This window comes from Copadichromis virginalis, linkage group LG17 (genome assembly GCF_057382275.1).
Source record: "Copadichromis virginalis isolate Kocher_CV1m ecotype Utaka linkage group LG17, C_Virginalis_male_GT1.1, whole genome shotgun sequence".
Taxonomy (NCBI): domain Eukaryota; kingdom Metazoa; phylum Chordata; class Actinopteri; order Cichliformes; family Cichlidae; genus Copadichromis; species Copadichromis virginalis.
The window spans coordinates 2,657,499-2,679,662 of NC_140634.1; the positions used below are offsets into that span (position 1 = coordinate 2,657,499).

General features: G+C 42.7%; 2 protein-coding genes across 7 annotated transcripts in view; one reads left to right on the forward strand and one right to left on the reverse strand.

Moving 5' to 3' along the window:
- Window positions 1-5,838, forward strand: part of LOC146688747 (DENN domain-containing protein 5B-like) — an 83,534-nt gene extending 77,696 nt beyond the window's left edge. For all 6 annotated transcript variants that reach the window (XM_085436819.1, XM_085436813.1, XM_085436815.1 and 3 more), the window contains 3 exons: window positions 85-211; window positions 551-725; window positions 3,054-5,838. In XM_085436819.1, coding sequence (XP_085292945.1) covers window positions 85-211; window positions 551-725; window positions 3,054-3,237 — 486 coding nt within the window. In that variant the 3' untranslated portion in view covers window positions 3,238-5,838. The remainder of the gene's footprint in view (window positions 1-84; window positions 212-550; window positions 726-3,053) is intronic.
- Window positions 5,839-11,965: 6,127 nt separating this feature from the next.
- On the reverse strand, window positions 11,966-22,164 carry caprin2 (caprin family member 2). Its single transcript, XM_085437149.1, has 21 exons — window positions 21,981-22,164; window positions 21,180-21,429; window positions 21,053-21,115; window positions 20,881-20,967; window positions 20,271-20,509; window positions 19,929-20,011; window positions 19,526-19,627; window positions 18,837-18,874; window positions 18,547-18,729; window positions 18,078-18,119; window positions 17,856-17,984; window positions 17,618-17,742; window positions 16,039-16,069; window positions 15,840-15,947; window positions 15,661-15,762; window positions 15,436-15,576; window positions 14,684-14,825; window positions 14,432-14,605; window positions 14,079-14,140; window positions 13,279-13,330; window positions 11,966-13,111 (listed from the first exon to the last, which is right to left on the reverse strand). The coding sequence occupies exons 2-21, from the start codon at window positions 21,411-21,413 to the stop codon at window positions 12,537-12,539; spliced, it is 2,712 nt and encodes a 903-aa protein (XP_085293275.1). The 5' UTR covers window positions 21,414-21,429; window positions 21,981-22,164; the 3' UTR covers window positions 11,966-12,536.

A 22,164-nucleotide genomic window follows, 5' to 3' on the forward strand; every position in this document is an offset into this window, starting at 1 on the left:
CAGCGTCACTTGCTAAATGTCAAACTTCTTACATTGTATCAACATTTGCTTTTGTGCATTGACGTGTTGATGTGTGTTGCACAGAGAGGCAGTCTGACTGTTCTGCTGTGCGGCGAGAATAGCTTGGTCGCGGCTCTGGAACAGTTCTTCCATCACGGCTTCAAATCTGCCAGGCTCTTCCAGAAGACTGTGTTTGTGTGGGACTTTGTGGGTGAGTGTGAAGAGACGGCACGCTCTGCTGCTGATGAGGAAAACTGTTCAGTTTGGCCCATGGCAGAAAATCAAGGGCTAAACTGTGTTACAATGTGTACTGGTTTTACTGGATTAAAGAAAAAATGTGGAATACCTTTTTATTCATGTGTCATGGTTTTTATACATGTTTGTAGAGGATTATACAACATTTACAATTATTTTTGTGTAATCTGGGCTTTCAAATGAATTTGTAACATAGCCTTCAGCCTAGTGTTCTCAGTTTGTTGAGCTGTTACACAACAGTAGAGCGCTTTAAGTAAGCTGATATGGTGTGTGATGCTCCTCTAAAACCCTACAGAGAAGGCTGTTGCCTACATGGAGTCAGCTGACCAGGTGGGAGACCTTCAGGAGACCACTGAGGCCATGAAGATGACCTGTCAGTCACTCTGTCATTACTTCAATGCGATCAACTCCACCTCCAGAAACATCGGCAAGGACGGAAAGTTCCAGTTGTTAGTCTGCCTCGGAGCCAGGTCAGTGTGGAGACAACGAATTAATGTAAATTATGTTGTGAGCTGTGATGGAAGCTGTTCCTGCGCAGGTGTGGGCTCTGATAGCATCTTTTGATTTGTGATTATTCGATCAGAAATTTGACATATTAAAAACATGTCACGATTGTGGACAGGACAAAATAAATGCTCACTGTCGAGGCGAGTGCTGTGTGGCTGGCAGCAAATGCAGGACTCTCAGACGTCAAGAGTGAAACTCTAATAGCAGCTTTCATTCAAACAAAAAAAGTAAAACCTCAAACTAGATATTAAACTGGACTCAAGAACTAAATACTAAGAAACATGAACTAAGCTTTAGTCATGAACACAGACAGGAAACCACCAGCATGGTGAGGGTACGCCACGACACAAAGCAAAGAAAACACAGGGCTTAAATACACACCAGAGTGATCAGAGTGGGAAATGGGAGGGAAACACAGCTGGGATTAACTAGCCAGAACGAGACAAAGGAAGCAAAACTAGATACATTGACATGAGACGAGGGACCGCCAAAATAAAACAGGTATAACAAAGATGTGGACTTGACACTGAGACAGAGAGACATGGCTGACCGGGAAGACAGAGGGAACACGAGGACGAGTGTGACAAGACGAGGAACACGAGACAGCCTAATGACAGAAACCAAAACCATAGGACTAAAAATATAACACAGCAGAACCAAAACCCACGAATTACAATAATTAAAGAATATAACTAAAGCACACAAACACTGAGTCACAGGCCACAGGTGACACTTGGCTTGTTTTCTTTTTTTCTTTGTTTCTCTTCACTGTGGCAGAAGTTAATGATAATTAAATGCAAAGTGGTGTATAAATACATGGTGAGTGAAGAAGGAAGGCACAATGTATCATGGGAAGCCCCTAGGAGCCTAGGCCTAGTGCAGCATAATTAAAGAAGGGTCACCTGATACAGCCCCAACTACAACCTTCATGAGAAAGGAAAGTTTTAAGCTTAATCTAAGTAGAAAACCTGCTTTTCTCCTGAATCCAAACTGAAAGCTGAGGGTTCTGCCTCCCATTCTACTTTTAATGCCCTAGGAACTAAAAGAAATCCCACAGTCTAAGCGCAAAGTGCTCCTTTGAGATGATATAGTACTTTGAGCCAGGGAGCCGATCCTCTTCATTGGGCATAGATCCTAGAAGGAACCTTCAGTGGATTCTGCACATTCCCAGTCACCAGAGCCTTCAGTGGGTCCTGCACAGGCTGAACATGAGCAGCCAGAAGCTGAGCCAGAGGGTCCCATGTTGTCTGAGCCAGATGGCTGCTACTTTCAAAACTAGCAGATTGTTGTGCTTCACCATCAGTTGCTTTAAATTCAGCTACCAGCTCGGCTTTCCCTCAGCCGTTAGTCTCCCGGCCTTTCTCCTTGTCTTCGGCCTCCTCCCAAGCATTGCTGGCCTCCTGTTGGGCCACCAGATGGCCTCTGCCGTAGCTGCTGCTTCCCTGTCTTGCCTCACCATCGCTGGCCAAGTCATCTCTGGTAGTCCACCGTCTTCATTGCTGGGCTCCTGTTCTGTCTTCTTATGGACAGCCTGCTCTCAAGACTCCTGAGGGTTTCATTTGTTCTCCAGAGGGGCTTCAACTTGTCTTCTTCTGGCCTCTTTCCCAAGTCTCTGTCTTCATTGCCGGCCCTGTGTTGAGCCTCCGGATATTCCACCTGTCATGCTTCATCTCAATACCAGACCCAGTAATCCACATTGCTTATCTTTTTAGTCCTGTTGAAAATCTGCAGTCTCACCACTGATTAACATTTAAGTCGATTTAACTCTTACTACGTTTAACTGACACAGACTGTTTACTTACATATTGTTCATAGCATAAGCACACACATTTACTATACACTACACATATTAAATTGTCTGTCTCATTATTACAGTTAATAAAACTAAAGCTAACACTACTGTCGGTATGCAGAAAAACATTGTTCACTGAAATTAAAATTAAACTGGACTCTTGAATAAGACTAAACCAAATCATATTGTGCGTTCAACTAAAACCAAACTAAACAATAATTAGGAGATGTCCTTGGGTTGAGTCTCTGTCAGTGTGGTCAGGATTGTCACCTCAGCAATGGGAGGCTTTGTGTAGCAACTCAAACTGAAGCTAATTCAGTTTTAGCAACAGTCACCTCGAGGCGCTTTATCTTGTGACATAATGCTACAATAATGAATAAAAATAATCAAACCAAACTGAAACTAACATTTTTTAAAAACTAAATTGAATTAAAAATTGAAATTTAAAATGCGATAAACTGTGAAGTTTTAATAATTCTGATCACTGTTGGCCCCACAGAGACCGCCTGCTGCCCCAGTGGCTCCCCCTGCTCGTGGAATGTCCAGTGATCCTGCAGATGTATGAGGACACAGCAATGCTCAGAGACCCTTCCACTCTCAATACCCTTATTAGCGTCCTTGAGACACTGCACGACTTCTCCATCACACTGGAAGCCTCACTGGTCAAAGGCATCAACCTTTAGCTCCACAGGACTCTGGTTAATTTTCTGTCCTCCTCTTCAGTTCACTCTGTCCGTCTAACTGTTAGCTCCTTGGCCTTGTGATTAGATGGATGATAAGGTTTGGAGGACATTAAATTGAAAGGACAATTTGGAAACCAAAGCAATAAGTTCCACATGTTCTCATGTTGCTTGATTCTTCATGAGAGATGTTAAAATTTGTGGGTGACCCATGAGCTTGCATGCAGTATTTCCACTCTTCCTGTGAATTTCAAAGACTATTTAAACAAAAGGTCAGACCAAGGATCTGTAGTTTTTTACTTGATGAACTAATGCTGTTCATCACAGTGCACAGGTTTCTGCAGACATATCAGCTTTTAGAAGCACTTCCTGCCTTCCATGTATTTGTTATTTCAGTACACTTGGAAAATGACTGTTTGGCTTCCTGCTCACATTAAACTCAAGCTGCAAGTCAAAAATCTGTTCCAAAAAGACTTTTGCAAAGCAGTTATTCACTGTCATGTTTGAGGGAACTACTTTTTTATATTCCCAAAAACTGTTCATCTGGACGTAGCGGTGGCCAAGCGTACGACTGAAGAAGTCACTTGGATGAGTGACGAAACGTCCACATGAACAGAATCCACTTTTTGGGATTTCCTTACCTTGATGATTGAGCATGAAAATACTTTCTATATTGTTTTTGCTTTAAGGTCTTTTCTAGGCTGCAGGATTGTCGTTGCTGATATGAATCACAGCATCTTTCTGCCTTATTGATTCTCTTAGTGTACTGAAATATGGCTGCTTGGAAGAAAAACAAAAAATTGAGTGCATGCTGAAATGACAGCATAGAGACATAGCTGTAGCAGCAGACATGTAACAGCTGTGTGTAGCATAGCCCCCTTCAGTTGGTACGAGTAGATGCATTATCTTACCTGTAACTGTTGGTTATAGTAGCATCAACCTAACTGTTGTTAGCGTGAGCAACAATGCTTTTGTGCACGGAAAGAGTACGATGCCATGAAGAGACTGAGCTGAGGGATCACTGACACAATGACAGACTCAGTGTTAAGAGTTTAACCTGTGGCTAACATTCCTACCTACATTATACATCTATGTCTCACTTCACAGATGTGCGCATGTAAGATCAGGTTTTAAGGCTGTGTGCCTTACAAACTCATTTACACCATCTGCCTACACACAAATTCATGTAGGATTTCTTGCCAGTTTCAACAACTAAATAACAGCTAAACTGTAACATACAGGCTCATCTAAGAATGAAAAATGAATTTCAGCTGATTTATGCCTTTTCCTTGAAACCAGCGTGTGTGGGCCAAAAGTGTGAACTCCTACACTATGGAGATACCTGACACATTAACAATATACGACAGAAATTAATTCAAGTATAACATTAATGAATTAAAGTCCTGGCAGTTATTAAACTTTTCCACAAAACAACAAAACGGTTCTTTCAAAAACAATAATCAGTATACACAGTTCAGCTTTTTACTGCATTCATATCAAACATCAGGAATAAGCTGAAATTTTAGAACGTTTACTTCACGTTTCTATAAACAAGACTGAGTGTAATAGCACCCATTTGTCACCAATTAGCATAGGAAGTGAGAAGTAGCAGGTTTATGGTCTTAACAACTTTCATGCTTGTGTGTGTGTCATGATTCCCGTAAAGTCCCACTTCAAGCCAGTCACAGGTTACGTTTTTAGTCCCTGTGTAACAGCCGCAGTAGCACTGGCTGTTTATACACTGTTTAAAATCTAGATTTTATTTTTTGTAATAAAGCAAACTAGCCTATGCTAAGCTAAATGTTCTTTAATTGTTTAAAGGGGTTTTTATGTAAACTGCAGACTTGGCATAAATGGATGAATTTCACAATTAGAATTGTTAACCTTGTTTTCTGTGGTCCATAAATGTGTCATGAAGGGACGCGCCATATTTGTGTTTCACCTCCTCTAAATGCGCTCAAAATGTAAATATGTTTGGCAGCAGAGAGTAAAATGTTTGGAAATGTGTATCTTGGGCAGATGTCCTATCTTTGAACTTTTGCAGCATTAGCAGTTTTGTGTTGCCTGTTGCTAAATGGATACTTTCAGGTGTACATATTGTCAACGCACGCTGTCATTTAAGCTGTATTCATGTGGCACTCTAATGGATTACAAATAGCAGGGGAGTTTATCTGCTTTGTTACGACAAAATGTGGACACGGTTGCATTTCTGCTGTTTCCAGAACGGAGTATGTGATGGGCATCCTGCCTTCCTGTGTTTTTAATTTATATTGACTTTGACTGGCTGACAGCAGCACTGGTGTTTTATGGTGGACAAACCTGTGGAGTAAGTCGATGCGTCCTAAGCACCTTTAAAGTAGCCACTATTTCTCCTTCATGTGCCCCTGCTGATTAACCTGTGGGACTATTGACAGCTCCAAAGCACAGACATGGATTCCTCCACCTCTTCCTGGACGTCTTTATGTACGGACTATTTTTCTGGCAGCACCAGAAACGACGTGTGGAAGATGACCATCCACCCTAGTAGTCACACTTCATGCCAGCGTTGGGACTGACTGCTCTCTACTGATATTTATTGTTCCTCAATAAAACACCGAAGTCTAAGATGTGTGTGTGTGACATGTATAATTTTGAAATATAATAATATTATAAAATAAAATATATTTCATGCCAGGAAGTCACCACTTTTAGACTCAGTTGCTTGCTAATCTTGAGCAAAGTTTTAGTAGAGGTTACACTGGCTGTTGCTTATTTTGTTTTGCATGTGTATTGCTTATTGGATAAATAAAGTATTTATCTCATGTCAGTCAAAAATGTTGCTACAAATACTCTTTGTAACAGCTGAAATTCTAATCTTGTTATCCTGTTGTAACTAATGAATTTCTCCTTTGGAGGAGTAGAGTTTTTCTTTTCAGTTTCACAGATAGTTATATAACACATGCAGTGCTTTACCTGCTTGCAAGAGAGAGACTCATTAGAGATCATGTTTAAAAATTCTAATTTTATTTGTCACACACACAGTCATACACAGTACGATATGCAGTGAAATGCTTACACAACTGCTCGTGACCTAAAGAAAAAAAGAAAAGGCTATGAATAGGATAGGAAATAAATCCATCCATCCATCCATCTTCATCCGCTTTGTCCGGGGCCGGGTCGCGGGGGCAGCAGCCTAAGCAAAGAGGCCCAGACCTCCCTCTCCCCAGCCACCTCCTCCAGCTTATCCGGGGGAATACCAAGGCGTTCCCAGGCCAGCCGAGAGATATAATCTCTCCAGCGTGTCCTGGGTCTGCCCCGGGGCCTCCTCCCGGTGGGACATGCCTGGAACACCTCACCCAGGAGGCGCCCAGGGGGCATCCTTGTCAGATGCCCGAACCACCTCAGCTGGCTCCTTTCGATGTGGAGCAGCAGCTGCTCTACTCTGAGCCCCTCCCGGATGGCCGACCTTCTCACCCTATCTCTAAGGGAGAGGCCAGCCACCCTTCGGAGGAAGCTCATTTCTGCCGCTTGTATCCGCGATCTCGTTCTTTCGGTCACTACCCACAGCTCGTGGCCATAGGTGAGGGTAGGGACGTAGATCGACCGGTAAATTGAGAGCTTCGCTTTTACACTCAGCTCCCTCTTCACCACGACGGACCGGTGCAGCGTCCGCATTACTGCAGCTGCAGCCCCAATCCGTCTGTCGATCTCCAGCTCCCTTCTCCCATCACTCGCGAACAAGACCCCGAGATACTTGAACTCCTCCACTTGTGGCAGGAACTCATCCCCGACCCGGAGTGGGCACTCCACCCTTTTCCGGCTGAGAACCATGGCCTCGGATTTGGAGGTGCTGATCCTCATTCCCGCTGCTTCACACTCGGCTGCAAACCGTTCCAGTGCGAGCTGGAGGCCCTCACCCGATGAAGCCAACAGAACCACATCATCTGCAAAAATCAGAGATGAGATTCTGAGGCCACTAAAGTGAAAGCCCTCCGCCACTTGGCTGCGCCTAGAAATCCTGTCCATAAAAATTATGAACAGAACCGGAGACATAAATATGAAAATTAAAAAGGGTAAATTTAACTAGGATGGAATAAAATAAAATATAAAACTGAAATAACTGTACAACACAAATTAGAATGAAGGGTAAATTTAACTGGGAAAGAAGATAAAATATATAAGTTAAAGTTGAAAATAAAATAACTGTACAACAAAATACACAATACACAGTATAGAAATATTTAAGAATGTATGAAGAAATACAAATATAAATATACAATAACAGCAGCTGTACAAGTATTAAATGGAAATGAAGAAATAGAAGATTTTTAGGCCAAAGTGCAATAAACTCAGAGTTCTCAGAATTTAAAAGTAGCAAGTTATGGATGCCTGTAGTTAAACTAGTTGATTTGTGTCATCTGGATGTGTGTATCACCTCCATAGAAAAAAACATATTCAATTCAATTTTATTTATATAGCGCCAAATCACAACAAAAGTCGCCTGAAGGCGCTTCATACATACAGAGAAAAACCCAACAATCATGTGACCCCCTATGAGCAAGCACTTTGGTGACAGTGGGAAGGAAAAACTCCCTTTTAACAGGAAGAAACCTCCGGCAGAACCAGGCTCAGGGAGGGGCGGGGCCATCTGCTGTGATTGGTTGGGGGGAGAGAAGGAAGACAGGATAAAGACATGCTGTGGAAGAGAGACAGAGGTTAATAACAGATATGATTCAATGCAGAGAGGTCTGTTAACACATAGTGAGTGAGAAAGGTGACTGGAAAGGAAAAACTCAATGCATCATGGGAATCCCCCGGCAGCCTACGTCTATTGCAGCATAACTAAGGGAGGATTCAGGGTCACCTGGTCCAGCCCTAACTATATGCTTTAGCAAAAAGGAAAGTTTGAAGCCTAATCTTGAAAGTAGAGATAGTGTCTGTCTCCTGAATCCAAACTGGAAGCTGGTTCCACAGAAGAGGGGCCTGAAAACTGAAGGCTCTGCCTCCCATTCTACTTTTAAATACTCTAGGAACAACAAGTAGGCCTGCAGAGCGAGAGCGAAGCGCTCTAATAGGGTGATATGGTACTACAAGGTCATTAAGATAAGATGGGGCCTGATTATTTAAGACCTTGTATGTGAGGAGCAGGATTTTGAATTCTGGATTTAACAGGAAGCCAATGAAGGGAAACCAATACAGGAGAAATCTGCTCTCTCTTTCTAGTCCCTGTCAGGACTCTTGCTGCAGCATTTTGGATTAGCTGAAGGCTTTTCAGGGAGTTTTTAGGACTTCCTGATAATAATGAATTACAGTCGTCCAGTTTGAAAGTAATAAATGGAAGAACTAGTGTTTCAGCGTCACTCTGAGACAGGATATTTCTAATTTTAGAGATGTTGCGCAAATGGAAGAACGCAGTCTTACATATTTGTTTAATATGTGCGTTGAAGGACATGTCCTGGTCAAAAATGACTCCAAGGTTCCTCACAGTGTCACTGGAGGCCAAGGTAATGCCATCCAGAGTAAGAATCTGCTTAGATACCATATTTCTAAGATTTTCAGGGCCGAGTACAATAACCTCAGTTTGATCTGAATTAAGAAGCACAAAGTTAGCGGCCATCCAGGTCTTTATGTCTTTAAGACATTCCTGCAGTTTAACTCATTGGTGTGTGTTATCTGGCTTCATGGACAGATAGAGCTGGGTGTCATCAGCATAGCAGTGTAAATGTATGCTATGTCTTCTAATGATGCTGCCTAAGGGAAGCATGTATAATGTAAACAGAATCGGTCCTAGCACTGAACCCTGTGGAACTCCATAATTAACCTCAGTGTGTGAAGAGGACTCTCCATTTACATGAACAAACTGGAGTCTATGAGATAGATATGATACAAACCACTGCAGCACAGTACCTGTAATACCTACAGCATGTTCTAATCGCTCTAATAGGATATTATGGTCGACAGTATCGAGCGCTGCACTGAGGTCTAGCAGGACAAGCACAGAGATGAGTCCACTGTCAGAGGCCATAAGAAGATCATTTATAACCTTCACTAAAGCTGTTTCTGTGCTGTGATGAGCTCTGAAACCTGACTGAAACTCTTCAAATAAACCATTCCTCTGCAGATGATCTGTTAGCTGTTTGACAACTACTCTTTCAAGGATGTTTGATATGAAAGGAAGGTTGGAGATTGGCCTATAATTAGCTAAGACTGCTGGGTCTAGAGATGCTTTTTGAGTAAAGGTTTAACTACAGCCAGCTTGAAGGCCTGTGGTACATAGCCGATTATTAGAGATAGGTTGATCATATTTAAGATCGAAGAATTAATTAATGGCAGGACTTCTTTGAGCAGTTTTGTAGGAATGGGGTCTAAAAGACACGTTGATGGTTTGGAAGAAGTAATTATTGAAGTTAACTCAGAAAGATCAATTGGAGAAAAAGAGTCTAACTTAACATCAATGGTACTAAGAGTAGCTGTAGATAATATTACATCTGTGGGATGATTACTGGTCATTTTTTCTCTAATGATAAAAATTTTATTTGTGAAGAAGTTCATGAAGTCATTACTAGTTAACGTTAAAGGGATGGTTGGCTCAACAGAGCTCTGACTGTTTGTCAGCCTGGCTACAGAGCTGAAGAGAAACCTGGGGTTGTTCTTATTTTCTTCAATCAGTGATGAATAGTAAGATGTTCTGGCTTTGCGGAGGGCTTTCTTATAAAGCAACAAACTATTTCTCCAGGCTAAATGATGACCCTCTAAATTTGTGACACGCCATTTCCTCTCCAGCTTACGAGTCATCTGCTTTAGGCTACGTGTTTGAGAATTATACCACGGAGTCAGGTACTTCTGATTAGAGACCTTAGTTTTCACAGGAGCTACAGTATCCAGAGTCGTACGTAGTGAGGAGGTAAAATTATTAACAAGATAATCGAACTCTGTTGGAGTAGCGTTCAGATAGCTGCTCTGCTCTGTGTTGGTACAGGGCATTGAAGATGATAACAGTGGGTGGATTATATTCTTAAACTTAGTTACAGCGCTTTCAGAAAGACATCTACTTTGATAAAGTCTACTCTCCACCGCTGTGTAATCAATTATTGTAAATGTAAATGTTATCAGGAAATGATCAGACAGGAGAGGGTTTTCAGGAAACACTGTTAAATGTTCAGTGTCTATGCCTTATGTTAAAACAAGATCTAGAGTGTGATTAAAGTGGTGGGTGGGTTCTTTTACATTTTGAGAGAAACCAATTGAGTCTAATAACAGATTAAATGCCATGTTGAGGCTGTCATTTTTAGCATCTACATGGATGTTAAAATCACCCACAATAATTATTTTATCTGAGCTCAGAACTAAATTAGATATAAAGTCTGAGAAATCAGACAGAAACTCTGTGTAAGGCCCAGGTGGACGATAGATGATAACAAGTAAGACTGGTTTCTGAGTTTTACAGCTGGGGTGGACGAGGCTAAGCATCAGGCTTTCAAATGAATTAAAAGTCTGTCTGGGTCTTTGGTTGATTAATAGGCTGGTGTGAAAAATTGCTGCCACACCGCCCCCTCGGCCTGTGCTTCGGGGTTTCTGGTAGTTAGAATGACTCGGGGGTGTTGATTCATTTAAACTAACATAATCATCCTGCTGCAACCAGGTTTCTGTAAGGCAGAGTAAACGATTTGTTGATCAATTATTAAGTCATGTACTAACAGAGACTTGGAGAGAGACCTAATATTTAATAATCCACATTTCACTGTTTTACTCTTCGGTTCAGATGTGGATACTGTATTGTCTCTAGCTTCACATGTCTGAGAACAGAATCACCAATTACCAGAGTTTGACCCCCGGCGGGTGTGTCGCCGAGTGGGGAAAAACGGTTAGACACATGAACAGGTTGGTGGTGTACCTGGGGCTTCTGTTTAGGACTATGCTTCCTCCTCACCGTCACCCAGCCGCCCTCTTTCCCCAGCTGCTTGGGATCTGCCGGGGAACAGCCAGCGGGGCCTACGCTATCTTCGGCTGCACCAGCTACAGGGGCCTGGCTAGCTACGGGTGAATGAAGGGTGCGAAGCAGAGTCTCCAATTCAGTAATCCTGGCCTCCAGAGCTGCAAATATACTACATATTCTTTTCATTGTTTTGTGTAAGGGAAACTCTGATCATGTGAAAAGCATTGGTCCCAGCATAAAACTAAGTTAAATTCCATAACCAACTTTTTGTGTCATCGAGTTCCTGTCTGTCTACATCTCAGGATTTCTTTCTGGTATCTAACAGCAGAGGGGGTACTTTTTGGCAAACTGTCCCCATTACCAAACCGATTATACTGGATGATGTTGCTGGCTGCACAATGTTGACTCCTCAGACTCATTTAAGTAAAATGCTAATTTATGCTTCTTAACTGGACAGATTGGTACCCTCCAAGTTTAGCCGACTTGTTTGGGAAGTGTACTTCACGTGGAGCTCTATATCACCACCTGTTTGAGAGAATAAGCGTCACTGTGGTTACAACCACTCACCAGTGGCTTTATGTTTAATGACGCACTTAATACTCATGTGCGGAATGGTTCTTATAGAGCATTTTTGTATGTACTCGAGTAGGGCTTTTTGAAGTTTTGTGAAGACATTTCACCTCATCCAGGAGGCTTCTTCAGCTGTGAACTGGCTCTTAAACAAACCTGCTTAAGTAATGTAACCCAAGAGTGTTTTTGGTTTTTTTAGTTTTTTTTTTTAAAACTTAAATAATAAAAACACAAAAACCACTACACTTCACTGCTCATCTTTTATTTCAGCAAGAGACCTCTTTTATACCTTCACAGTAGACAGTGCTACAATTTTGCCTTTAGTGTTTGACACCACACCCACCACCAAGAACAATCCTTTCCTCAGTAAGAATGAATGATAGGAGCACAGCATCAAGCAAAGTGCTGCAAATACAGTTTGTCAATTCACCTGATATGTTGAACTAAATGAATGACTTGAGGTTAACATCTGGTCAATGCAAACATTCATTGAACAAAAAGGCACAAAATGATTCCATTCTTGCAGGTGCCGCTTTACAGCAGACGGTGTAACTGTATCAGTCAAAGTGGGAGTTCATCACAATGGTTTTTATTTGGTCTGCCTGGTTTGTCAATTGGTAACAGACCCCATTTGAAAACAGGTAAAGTTGTGTAAGTGGTCAAAGTGTATAATCTATACTCTCACCCATGTTGTGAACAAGTTTTATGCATTAGCATGCAGCCTGACCACTATACTCAAACGTCAGTGCAGTCACCATTCAATGCAAAGCAAACAGTCCACACACTGGAAGAAGAGTCCCATCAGGCTGACTGCTACTCAATCCTGGTACAGCAGAAACCCAGAGAAGGTGCTGTACTTCCAAGTGCTGCCATAGATGGCTCCACGATGCAACCTGAGCCACACCTGGTCTCCTTGGAAAAGCGGCAAAATGGCGTGGTTGCTGGCCGTTTCATGGTCTGGGGCTCCATCGTTGGCGTATGCCGACACCATCACCTCCTCGTTGCGCATGAGGTTAATGTAGAGTGGCACATTGATGGCAAGCTTCAGGATGTGGAAGATAAAGACATAGGTTCCATTCACAGGGCAGGTAAAGCGGCCAATGTGGGTATCGTACATCTCCCCTAGGTTGCTATGGAGCTGGTCAAATACAATCGGCTGGTCGAGATTTCCTGGAGCGAAGTTGGCAGTGCGAGAGGCAGTGAAGGCCACTCGCAGAGGCTGGGAGAGTGGGTAGAGCTGCATAGGCAGCAAGGCGGTGTGGTGGTGTCCATGTGGAGTGAGTGGGACCTCCACAGTGGAAACAGACAGGGAATCCCCATGACCCGAGTCCACAATTGTGAACGCTCCCTCCCTGTCTGGGCTGCTCACCTGAGAAGAATCACTCCAGGCTGCTGTGGAGTTGAGATGACACAGAATGCCATGTTGATTATTTTTAACTGCAGGAAGAAAACATCAAATCCCAAATTTCAGAATTTGGCTGTGGAAATATGTTGGTGGCACCAAACTTAAAATCAAAAATGGAAGTGGAAGCTGTAGCAGAAAAGACAATGGTTCCTACCACTGTTGTTATGTCTCCCTGCTCGCCTGTAGTTGTGCTGGTACCCCGAGTCCTGAGAAAAAGGCCACAGAAGCACAACAGTGACTTTTACACAGAAGGAAACAAGGACAGAAGATGCGCTTGGTATAAAATCTAAGTTGAAAAATAAAAATTCTGTAAAATGGAAAATTTTGCATCTTCATTCAAGTTGCAGAGTCATCTCTGTGGTCGTCTCTTTTCAGTTGATTTTCATGGAATGGGCCCTCTATACTTCCTGCTTTGAATCTAAATTGTGAGCAGCTGTCTGACACAAACTGGAATTTTATATTTTGTTATTACCTTTAAAAAATGATTTTATATAAAAGTCAGGCATTGTTCAAAGCTTTTGGTGAGTGCTGATGATTACTTGTTATGGCAACCAACACAGTCAACATATCCCACAACTGTTTGCGATTGTGCAGCCTACTTTGTATAAGCAAATACACTTCTACACACCGCTTCTGATGATCTACTTGATTATGAATTTTAAAGCTGCAAACTTCCTCAAAACAGATTGTGCTTACAGAAAAACTGCCCCCATATAGAAACAAAACGTGTTCCTTTTCCACATGAACAGACTAGTATGAAAACTGCAGGACTTGAATAAGTTGTGCTTTTACTTAGTGAGCAGCTTCACTTCTGTAAATAAATTTATTTGCTTGTCAAGTAGGTTTCCCATCCTTTGCTTGGGTCATTTAATGAAATGCCTTTTTGGTTTATGGCCGTATTTAATCCATCATTTGTGCTGGGATTATAAAATGTTAAAAGATAGGTTGACTTACTCTAGCTGCATAGAGGAGGGGACCAGAGTCCCTGAGATGAGTTGGAGAGATGTAGGATCCTCCTGTAATCAGAAACTAGTTTAAGAAAACCTCAGTTTAAATTGTGCCAGTTCACAAAGATGCTTGATGAGAAGGTCATAACCCCACAATATTAAGGAAAACTTCACACATAAAAACACTTTGTGGTTGTAGGGAAGAAGAACTCCCTTAGAACAGGACGAGCCCTTCTGCACAGAGGCACAGCCACAGCTTTGGGTGGGGTGAGGAAACGCACAACAACAAAAAACCACCACAAACAAACCAAAAACGAAACAAAAAAAAAACAAAAAAACAAAAAAAAACAAGACCAATACCTCGTTGCCACCCAGAGGAGCGAAAGGTTTGAGCCAGTGCCTTGCCACCACGTGCCATACCTCTCACAGAGCCTCTGGTGTAGTATGATTGGCTGGGTCGAGTCACACCACCCGACTGGCTTGGAGACTGAAAGATCTGTCCACCATGACCCACCGAGTAATCCGACTGGTACACTAGAGAAAATGCATCTCGATGATGACGACCGGTCTAGCAGTGAGGACACAAAGCAAAGAATGCAAAACTCAACATACCTGGCTGTGCCTCCTCCTCTGAGAGGGCAAACTCGGGTGGTGTCTGGGTGCTGGCAGTGGTGTATCTGGGCTCAGTGAAAACAGAATCTGGTTTATAGGTCACCTCCCCCGTCTGAGTTAAGGAGGTGCTCACTTTAAAGACCTACAGAAAGCAGAAAAAACACAACCAACAAAAACCTCGAGGAGCTGGTTTTTTTTGGAAGTCACAAAACAGACATTGAGAAAATGTAGGCTAATGAGCTTGTTTAGCATTCATACATCCATAAGCTGTATGGGTGTTTAATAGTTTGTGGTACTAACTATTAAAATATTAGAATCTTACTTTCCAGAACTGAACCACAAAAATATTTTAGATGAGATGTCAATTTTAAATATGATGGTTCATGCACATGGTTCTCAAAAATTACCCATCTTAAGACTTCCACCAACATTAAGTTTGTGAACACCCAGAGACTACAGCTGGAACAGCAACACATGTTCAGACACCCAGTAAAATGGAGATATAATACCCACTAACAGCCTTTGACCCATTTGCTGACACCACAAGATCTTTAATCAGAATCTCTTATCCTGAGCTGCACCATGTGTGAGAAGTCTCAGCTCTATTTCTTGCGTACAGTGAGATCTTATCTCACCTCATTTCTTTTTATATTAACACCGTCTGAATCGCATCTCAGAGAGGAGCTACAGCCCTGCACTTTGACTTTAGCCACCAATGATCAAAGTCTGAATGATACTTTGATGAAACTTACTGACTGGATGTTCTGAAACTGTGCAGAGGTCAGAGATCGCCTGGTGGGCGGTGTAGAGAAAGTCTGTCCCTGAGGGGGGGTGGAAGTGCAGGATGTTACCCCATTACAGGGCGACTGCTTCCCTGAATCTGTTACTGGTGTCTGGGAAGGTTAAAAGAAACAAAATAAAGTATTCTGGCAACACTTCACAGAAGAAGTTCTCCGATGGTGGCTAAACTAATCTACCATAGGACAGCTCTTCTCCTCCAGATTGCTGGAGGCAGTCGACTCCCGGCGAAACAGTGGCGGTGAAGGAAAAATCTCTTTTTCAGCCAACTGGAGAGACTCCTAGATTGACAACAAAGCTTAGGAGAGGCACACAGAATGCAGAGTATAACTTTATATTGAAACGAATGGCTCCTTACATGAGGTAGGGCCTTTGGGGAAAGTTCTATGTCACAGGTCTCCAGGCTCCGATTTCCATTGGTCAGACTGACTCTGCGCTCTGTAAGCCTGGTGGGCAGTGGAGTGGACTGAATATAGGAAAGGTGGATATGTCACAACTAAAAACTGTTCTCATTTTTAGTCACACCTGCTTTGTTAAAAAGGAAAAGAGCTCCTTACATGCATCACTTTGGGTAGGACATCAATTGGGCTTCTCAAACCCGCTTTAGCTGTTTAGGTGAGATGGAAAACAAAACAAAAAATATTAGGAAATTTATTCAAAAAAAATCTAAGCAATATTTCTTTTGTATGACTAAAAGACCGACAAACTGCTAAAACACAAATCACATTTGCATATACTGCTAGTACATTTATAGGCCACACCCAAGCCTGCAAGCGCTTTCCTGAATATTACGTTTAGAATAGATTTAAATGTCTTTTTTTTTAGTGTATTTCACAGTTCTGTCTTAATCCTACATCTCCCTATAGCAGCTCAACCCCTTCATAGGAGCATTGCCACGCTAAATGATGAACACATTTTTATTGAGTACTCAAATGGCTTTTTAGTCACACTGAATCGGGGGAATTTGAGGTTCAGCATCGAGCCCTAGGATGGACGTGGAGACTAGATGAGCTGGGAAGTCAAACCACTGATCCAAGTAGAATGCAACCTGCTATACCCCCTGAGCCACAGCCAGCCACGCTGACAATCACCTGTACACCTGGTAAGGTCCAGCACACTCGAAAAGCCTCCCATCAGTGATGTTTCCAACACCAGTCAAGTTCATCCATCTCAACCCTGACAAAACAGAATTCATGTAGTCATCCTTTAAACTCTCCCAGTGAGTTTATTACTACACCGGCCCCTCTCACCAGTGACACCAGATCATCAGCCACCAAGACTCTTCCCATCCAGGTTTGCTTCTTTCAATTTAGATTGTTTTATTTTTTAAATTTAAACAAAACTATATTGGATCTTTTGTACACAATCTAGATAAGGTTGGTGTAATTATACCAGACTAAGATGACTCCATCCTAACCACCATCTATTCAACATTCTGCCCTCTAAAGAAACAAAACAAAGTTCAGATCCATCAGGTGCAAAACCAACAGACCAAAGAACAGCTTCTACCCGTGGGCTGTGAGAACCATAAATGCAAAGTGAGCAGACCTCTCTCATACCATCACTTTGCCGCTGCTATTCATTCCAGTCCCTGTGCAATATTTCAGCAGATGTGCAACTTCCATCCCTATCCTTCGTGACCAAAGCCCCCACAATGCTTCCTGGAAGACAAACATTGTGTAGTGTTCTTATATTTTTTTAACTTTTGTGGTCTTGCTACCTTATTTCGCTGTGCGAGCAACCCTACGATGACAATAAAAGTTCTAATTTTTCTCTTTAAGTACCCAGTCCTTCCAAATTGATCTTTATATTGCATCATGAGAACTATTAATCACTGCTGCATTAGCAAGCTTTACAATGATCCCAAACACACGGCCAATGCAGCAAAAACATACCTTTACCATTAAAGAGTACTTTGGTTGGATCTCTTAGTTTTCAGAGTTCAAAGCTGTGCTGGTCAATGCTTGTTGGTGCCACCTTCGCCTAGATAAGGACAAAAGGACCTCCTTCCATTGAACGTAAGCTCTGTTGACCTTTGATAAGCTTCTTTTAAAAAGGTAAGGCCCACCTGTGCAGTTTCTTTCATCTATGCCATTTTAATTGTTGCATTTTATATGATAAAGCACTTTGTGACACCTGAGAATAACAGACCTTGTTAATTTTTTTCTCAATTTACCCAGAATGGAGGGAGATCCAGAAGGCTGTCTCTTCAGTCGGAGCTGGTCATTTGTAGGCGAGCTCTCACCATCTAGGAGAGAGTCCTGAACAGGACAGCATTAAAAAAAACAGAGCAATAAACCTTCAGTCACTGGCAAAGCTGAAAACAACAATAGTACCACCAGTTACACACAGAAAGTTGCAAACCAAAGTCCACCTGCATAAAACTGAAGGAGCCATGGATCTTTGTCATGAGCTCCTCGAGGTGTTGTCTTCTCAGGATGGGATCTTTAGGTAAGGCAGATGCAGAACTGAAAACTTCCACAGGTATATCCATGCCAACTACCTGTCAGGAATTACAAGGGGCTCATTTGTACACCTAAAAATATTTACAGAGCATCAATGTGCGTGTCTGGTGAAGATCAGCTGTTCAACTCACCAACTTTGAATTTTGCTCCTGTTTGGCCTTCTTCTCTTTCCTCTGGGAAGAATAGGATTTGAATCACCTGAGCTTTTGAGCCAATACTGGCAGATCAGTTCTTGTAATTTAAGATCAACTGACTACTTTCAATAAGTGCGCTCACCCCAGAGAATTACAGTACATCTGCAGCCCTTCCTTATAATAGCGAGTCTTTGCTGTCCCCTCCCCCGAAGTAATGCAGTCACTGGAATGTTACCTTTGCTAAACTACAGCATTAATGTTTCGTTTTATTCGTATCTCTAACTACTGAGCTGTTGTTCACAGACAGCCTGTTCTTCACCATGAGAAGAGGAATGCATAAATCATGTTATACTTCCGTTCGATTCATTCTGATACTAATATAATGAATAGTCGTCATCAAGTCACCCAGTTTTACTCGTCATTGCAGATGACAACTGAAGAGCAAAGATGTTTGACTATATTTTACCAGTTTGCAGTCTGCAGACTGCTTCCTTGTGGTGGATGGAATGACTTTAGGTATTAAAGTGGCAGCTCCTCTCCATGGTTTGAGGACTGCAGTTTGCGGTGATGAAGGTTCCCCTGGGAGCTCCATATCCCAGCAGTCAGGAGGGTCCTGCTCCTTCTCACTCACGTATAGTCTATTGAAAAACTGGCATACAACAGAGCAGTGGGTTGGGAACTGTTTGTATATAGAGCATTGAAATGCAGTCGAAGGAAAGGGTGGGGGAGGGGACCCTAAATGAATATTGGGCTTACCTCCTTTGAAACTTCATTTGATTTTGACTTTAGTATGGCTGACAGGGCAAAGCAGAAAAAGAAATATGGAAGTCAACTTTTTCAGGGAAAATATGGCAGTTACAGAAATACATTTCATGTAGTGATGCCTTTTAAAGCTCAGCTTAAGCAGAAACAGGGCAGGAGTGGGATCACAACACTGTCAAAACTAACCTTGGAGCTGTGCAAGGGCCAGAGAACTGTTAAACAGGAGCCCGAGGTGGGACACCTGATGCCAATACAACTACACAAAAGGAACGTAGATGGCTGCAAGTCGCAGTCTAAACAAGCAAGAAATCAAAGCCAGGAGGGGCCGTAGTCTGAAATCTCTCACCTCCCTCTATACGGTCTTATATTGCAGATCGACTAACTCATTTTTCAGCACATGAAGTTGTTCTTTGCCTGCTACAGGTTCTGGTACTTCTAGCTTACAGAACACAACAAGGACTGCCACGGGCATTTCCAAGACAGTACAGTTTGTACAGTTTGGGTCAATTCCTGGACAGGAAACTCAGGAAGCACCAAAACAATGTCAAGGACCACCAAAACTAACCTGGTCAACCCGCTGGTAGGAAAGTACAAAATAAAAACCTAAAACACCGATCCTGTAACACATGCAAGGTTTTTCATGGCTGAAAAGTTGCTATTGAAATGTAATTATGGAATCTTACGAGTGTGGCTGGCTGAGCTCAGGACCACCTCTGGAGGAGGTGGAAGACAACTGAAGTACTCGCAATTCAACAGCCTGGTGAGCTCCTCTTTCAACTGTTTAACTGAAAAGGAAAAAGAAGGCAAGTAGTAGGGAAGATATTCTTAGTAAGGTAAATCTATATGCAAGAATATCCATGTATACCCTGAAAGGCTGAAATAAAAGCTGTGGATTAGAGAAAAACAGAAACAAAAACCTCCAAACACCTTCAAGAGGCTGAGGTGGAGGTTTATGAATATTTTGCTGTGTTTTTCTTGCTGTTCTTAGAATTGTAGACATTGCTTTTTGCAGCTGGTTGTAGGGCTTTGTTTCTAATATGTTAGAATTAGAAGAGCTCTAGAGATCTTTCCGGTTTTTGCACTCACACGAGGATCCAGCCACCGGCTTGTCTTTTCCCTCCAACAGGTCCATGTAGGCCAGAGCCGCCTGCTCCATTTGCTCTTGTAAACTACAGCGAACAGAAAAGAGATGTCAGTAGCTATATCCTGAAATTCAAGCCACCCTGTGCCTGACATCTACAAAAATTCTATGTCAACACTCAACTTCCACTCAAGAAGGGCAGAAAACTTGGCTCAGAATTTGTGGCCTCCTGAAAATATTGTGACATGACCAATGAGAAGTGAAAGACTCGGGTCAGAAGTTTCAGTCATTTCAGTTGCTACGTCACCTTCAAAGGAGGAAGTTCACCATCTTATGGTCACTCTCACCTCAGTCTGTTATCTCTCTTGACTCCAAGCAAGGTGGTGAGCTGGCTCAGACTATGTAGCTGCTGGCCTGGAACGCATGGTGCCTGATTCTGGCCGGCCAAAAGGTCTCTCCTGACATGCTCCTTTTGCAGGCTAGCAAGGAGGTGCTGGACCTGGAGTACAGTGGCCAGACGTCGCCTCTCTTCCTCCACTATAGCTACTTGCTCCTTCTTCATGGCTTTCCTCTGGGCCTTAATCAGCTGCAGGGGAGGATTAAAGGAGTTTTCAAATTCTATAGCTAGTTGTGAGACTTCTGACTATACAACAGTTTAATTTATATAATGCATGTGAAGACATGAACGTGCATTTATTTACAAAGTACAGTTCAAATGCAGTTTTAGACCAGATCGACATCAAAACAAAAGGAGAGACAAAAACAAAACAAAGAGCACAGGTTACATTTCTAACTGGGTGGGCAGCCTACAGCCCACCAATATCATCAGATTACCAGGTGTAATTTTGGATATGCTTATCTAATGCACCGGAGCCAAACACAGCACAAGCAACCTAATACCCAGGGCATAATAACGCCTCGCCAGGATATAAAGACAAAGTGACCAGACACATTTACATTCTGAGTCAAGCCATCCAGGGTTTTGTGGAGCTCTCGTGCAAAGTCCAAGTTGTGCAGCACCTCCTCATACTTTTCCACAGCCGCCTAAAATGGAAATGGAAAGCTCAAATCACCAGTGCAGGTTCTAGAGACAGAGCTCATTTAAGAAATCACTACTAGCTGGACTCACCATTTGATCTTTGTTTAGAACCTCACCCTGCTTCAGTCTCTTCCTGTAGCCGAGCAGTTTCAGCTGTGGGGACAACACGCGTCACAAACAGCAGGCGCCCACTTTTACAGCACTGTCAGAAACTTACCTTCTTTTTCTCTAGGTTGCGAATTTTGTGTTTGAGGCAGATGAGGCCATCTTCTATGTAGGTTTCATAGCCGTAGTAAGCAGTGGAGATTTCCATGTTGAGCTGCAGCGTGTTCAACCCAGCAGGTGAGCCCATCTTCAGGATACCATCAGTGACCGAGTCCTCTTCTCTTCCTTTTGACTTCTCAGGTGGAAAGGTGATATCCAGGGTAGGTGAAGGAGATAGCTGCACCATAGTGAGCTCCACACTGCTATGAAAAAAACAAAACATCATCAAAGCTGGAGAGGAAAGATCCTGTTGTTGCTTGCAGTGTTTCAGTAGAAACAGTGGCTGGGTGGACAGAAGAGTTTGGGCAGCCGCCAACCCCGTGACAAAGCATTTATCCCGGCCACTGAGCAGCCGGCTGTCCCTGGATGAATCATGAAAGGAGCAGAAGCAGAAAGCGCAACAACGCGAACAACGTGCGCAAAAAGATGGTTTTTGTACATTTTCATTTGAACTAAACAGCCTTGTTTAAAACATCCACGTGATTCATTTTAGCCTCACTTGTTCTGCTGACTTGTCAGGGATTCATATCAGCAGAATGGGCTTCATTAAACAACATATGAGGAATTACAGCGTTTGGCTCAAGGTTCCTCAGGCTGCAGTCAAATCCCGATTAAAAATCCACGCAAACTTTCCTGCAGATATCGCGTCAAAAGAGCAGACACTTAGCGGATCAGAACTTTGCCTTCATATTGTCATCATTTCAAATTGTATCACTACAGACGCAGCAGCGTATCATTTCAAACAAACACCCACCTGGTAGCTTGTAAAAATTCCCACAGGAAGTGCCGCCGGACAGCTGCAAGCTCCAAACCAATCCCCCTCTTTTCTAACCGCGATGTTCAGCTGGCAGAGGCCACGCGGGTGTCGGCTCACACCTTTATATACTCTGCCGCTTTACACATGCCCTGCTGGGGCCGAAAGAAATCAGCCACCCCAC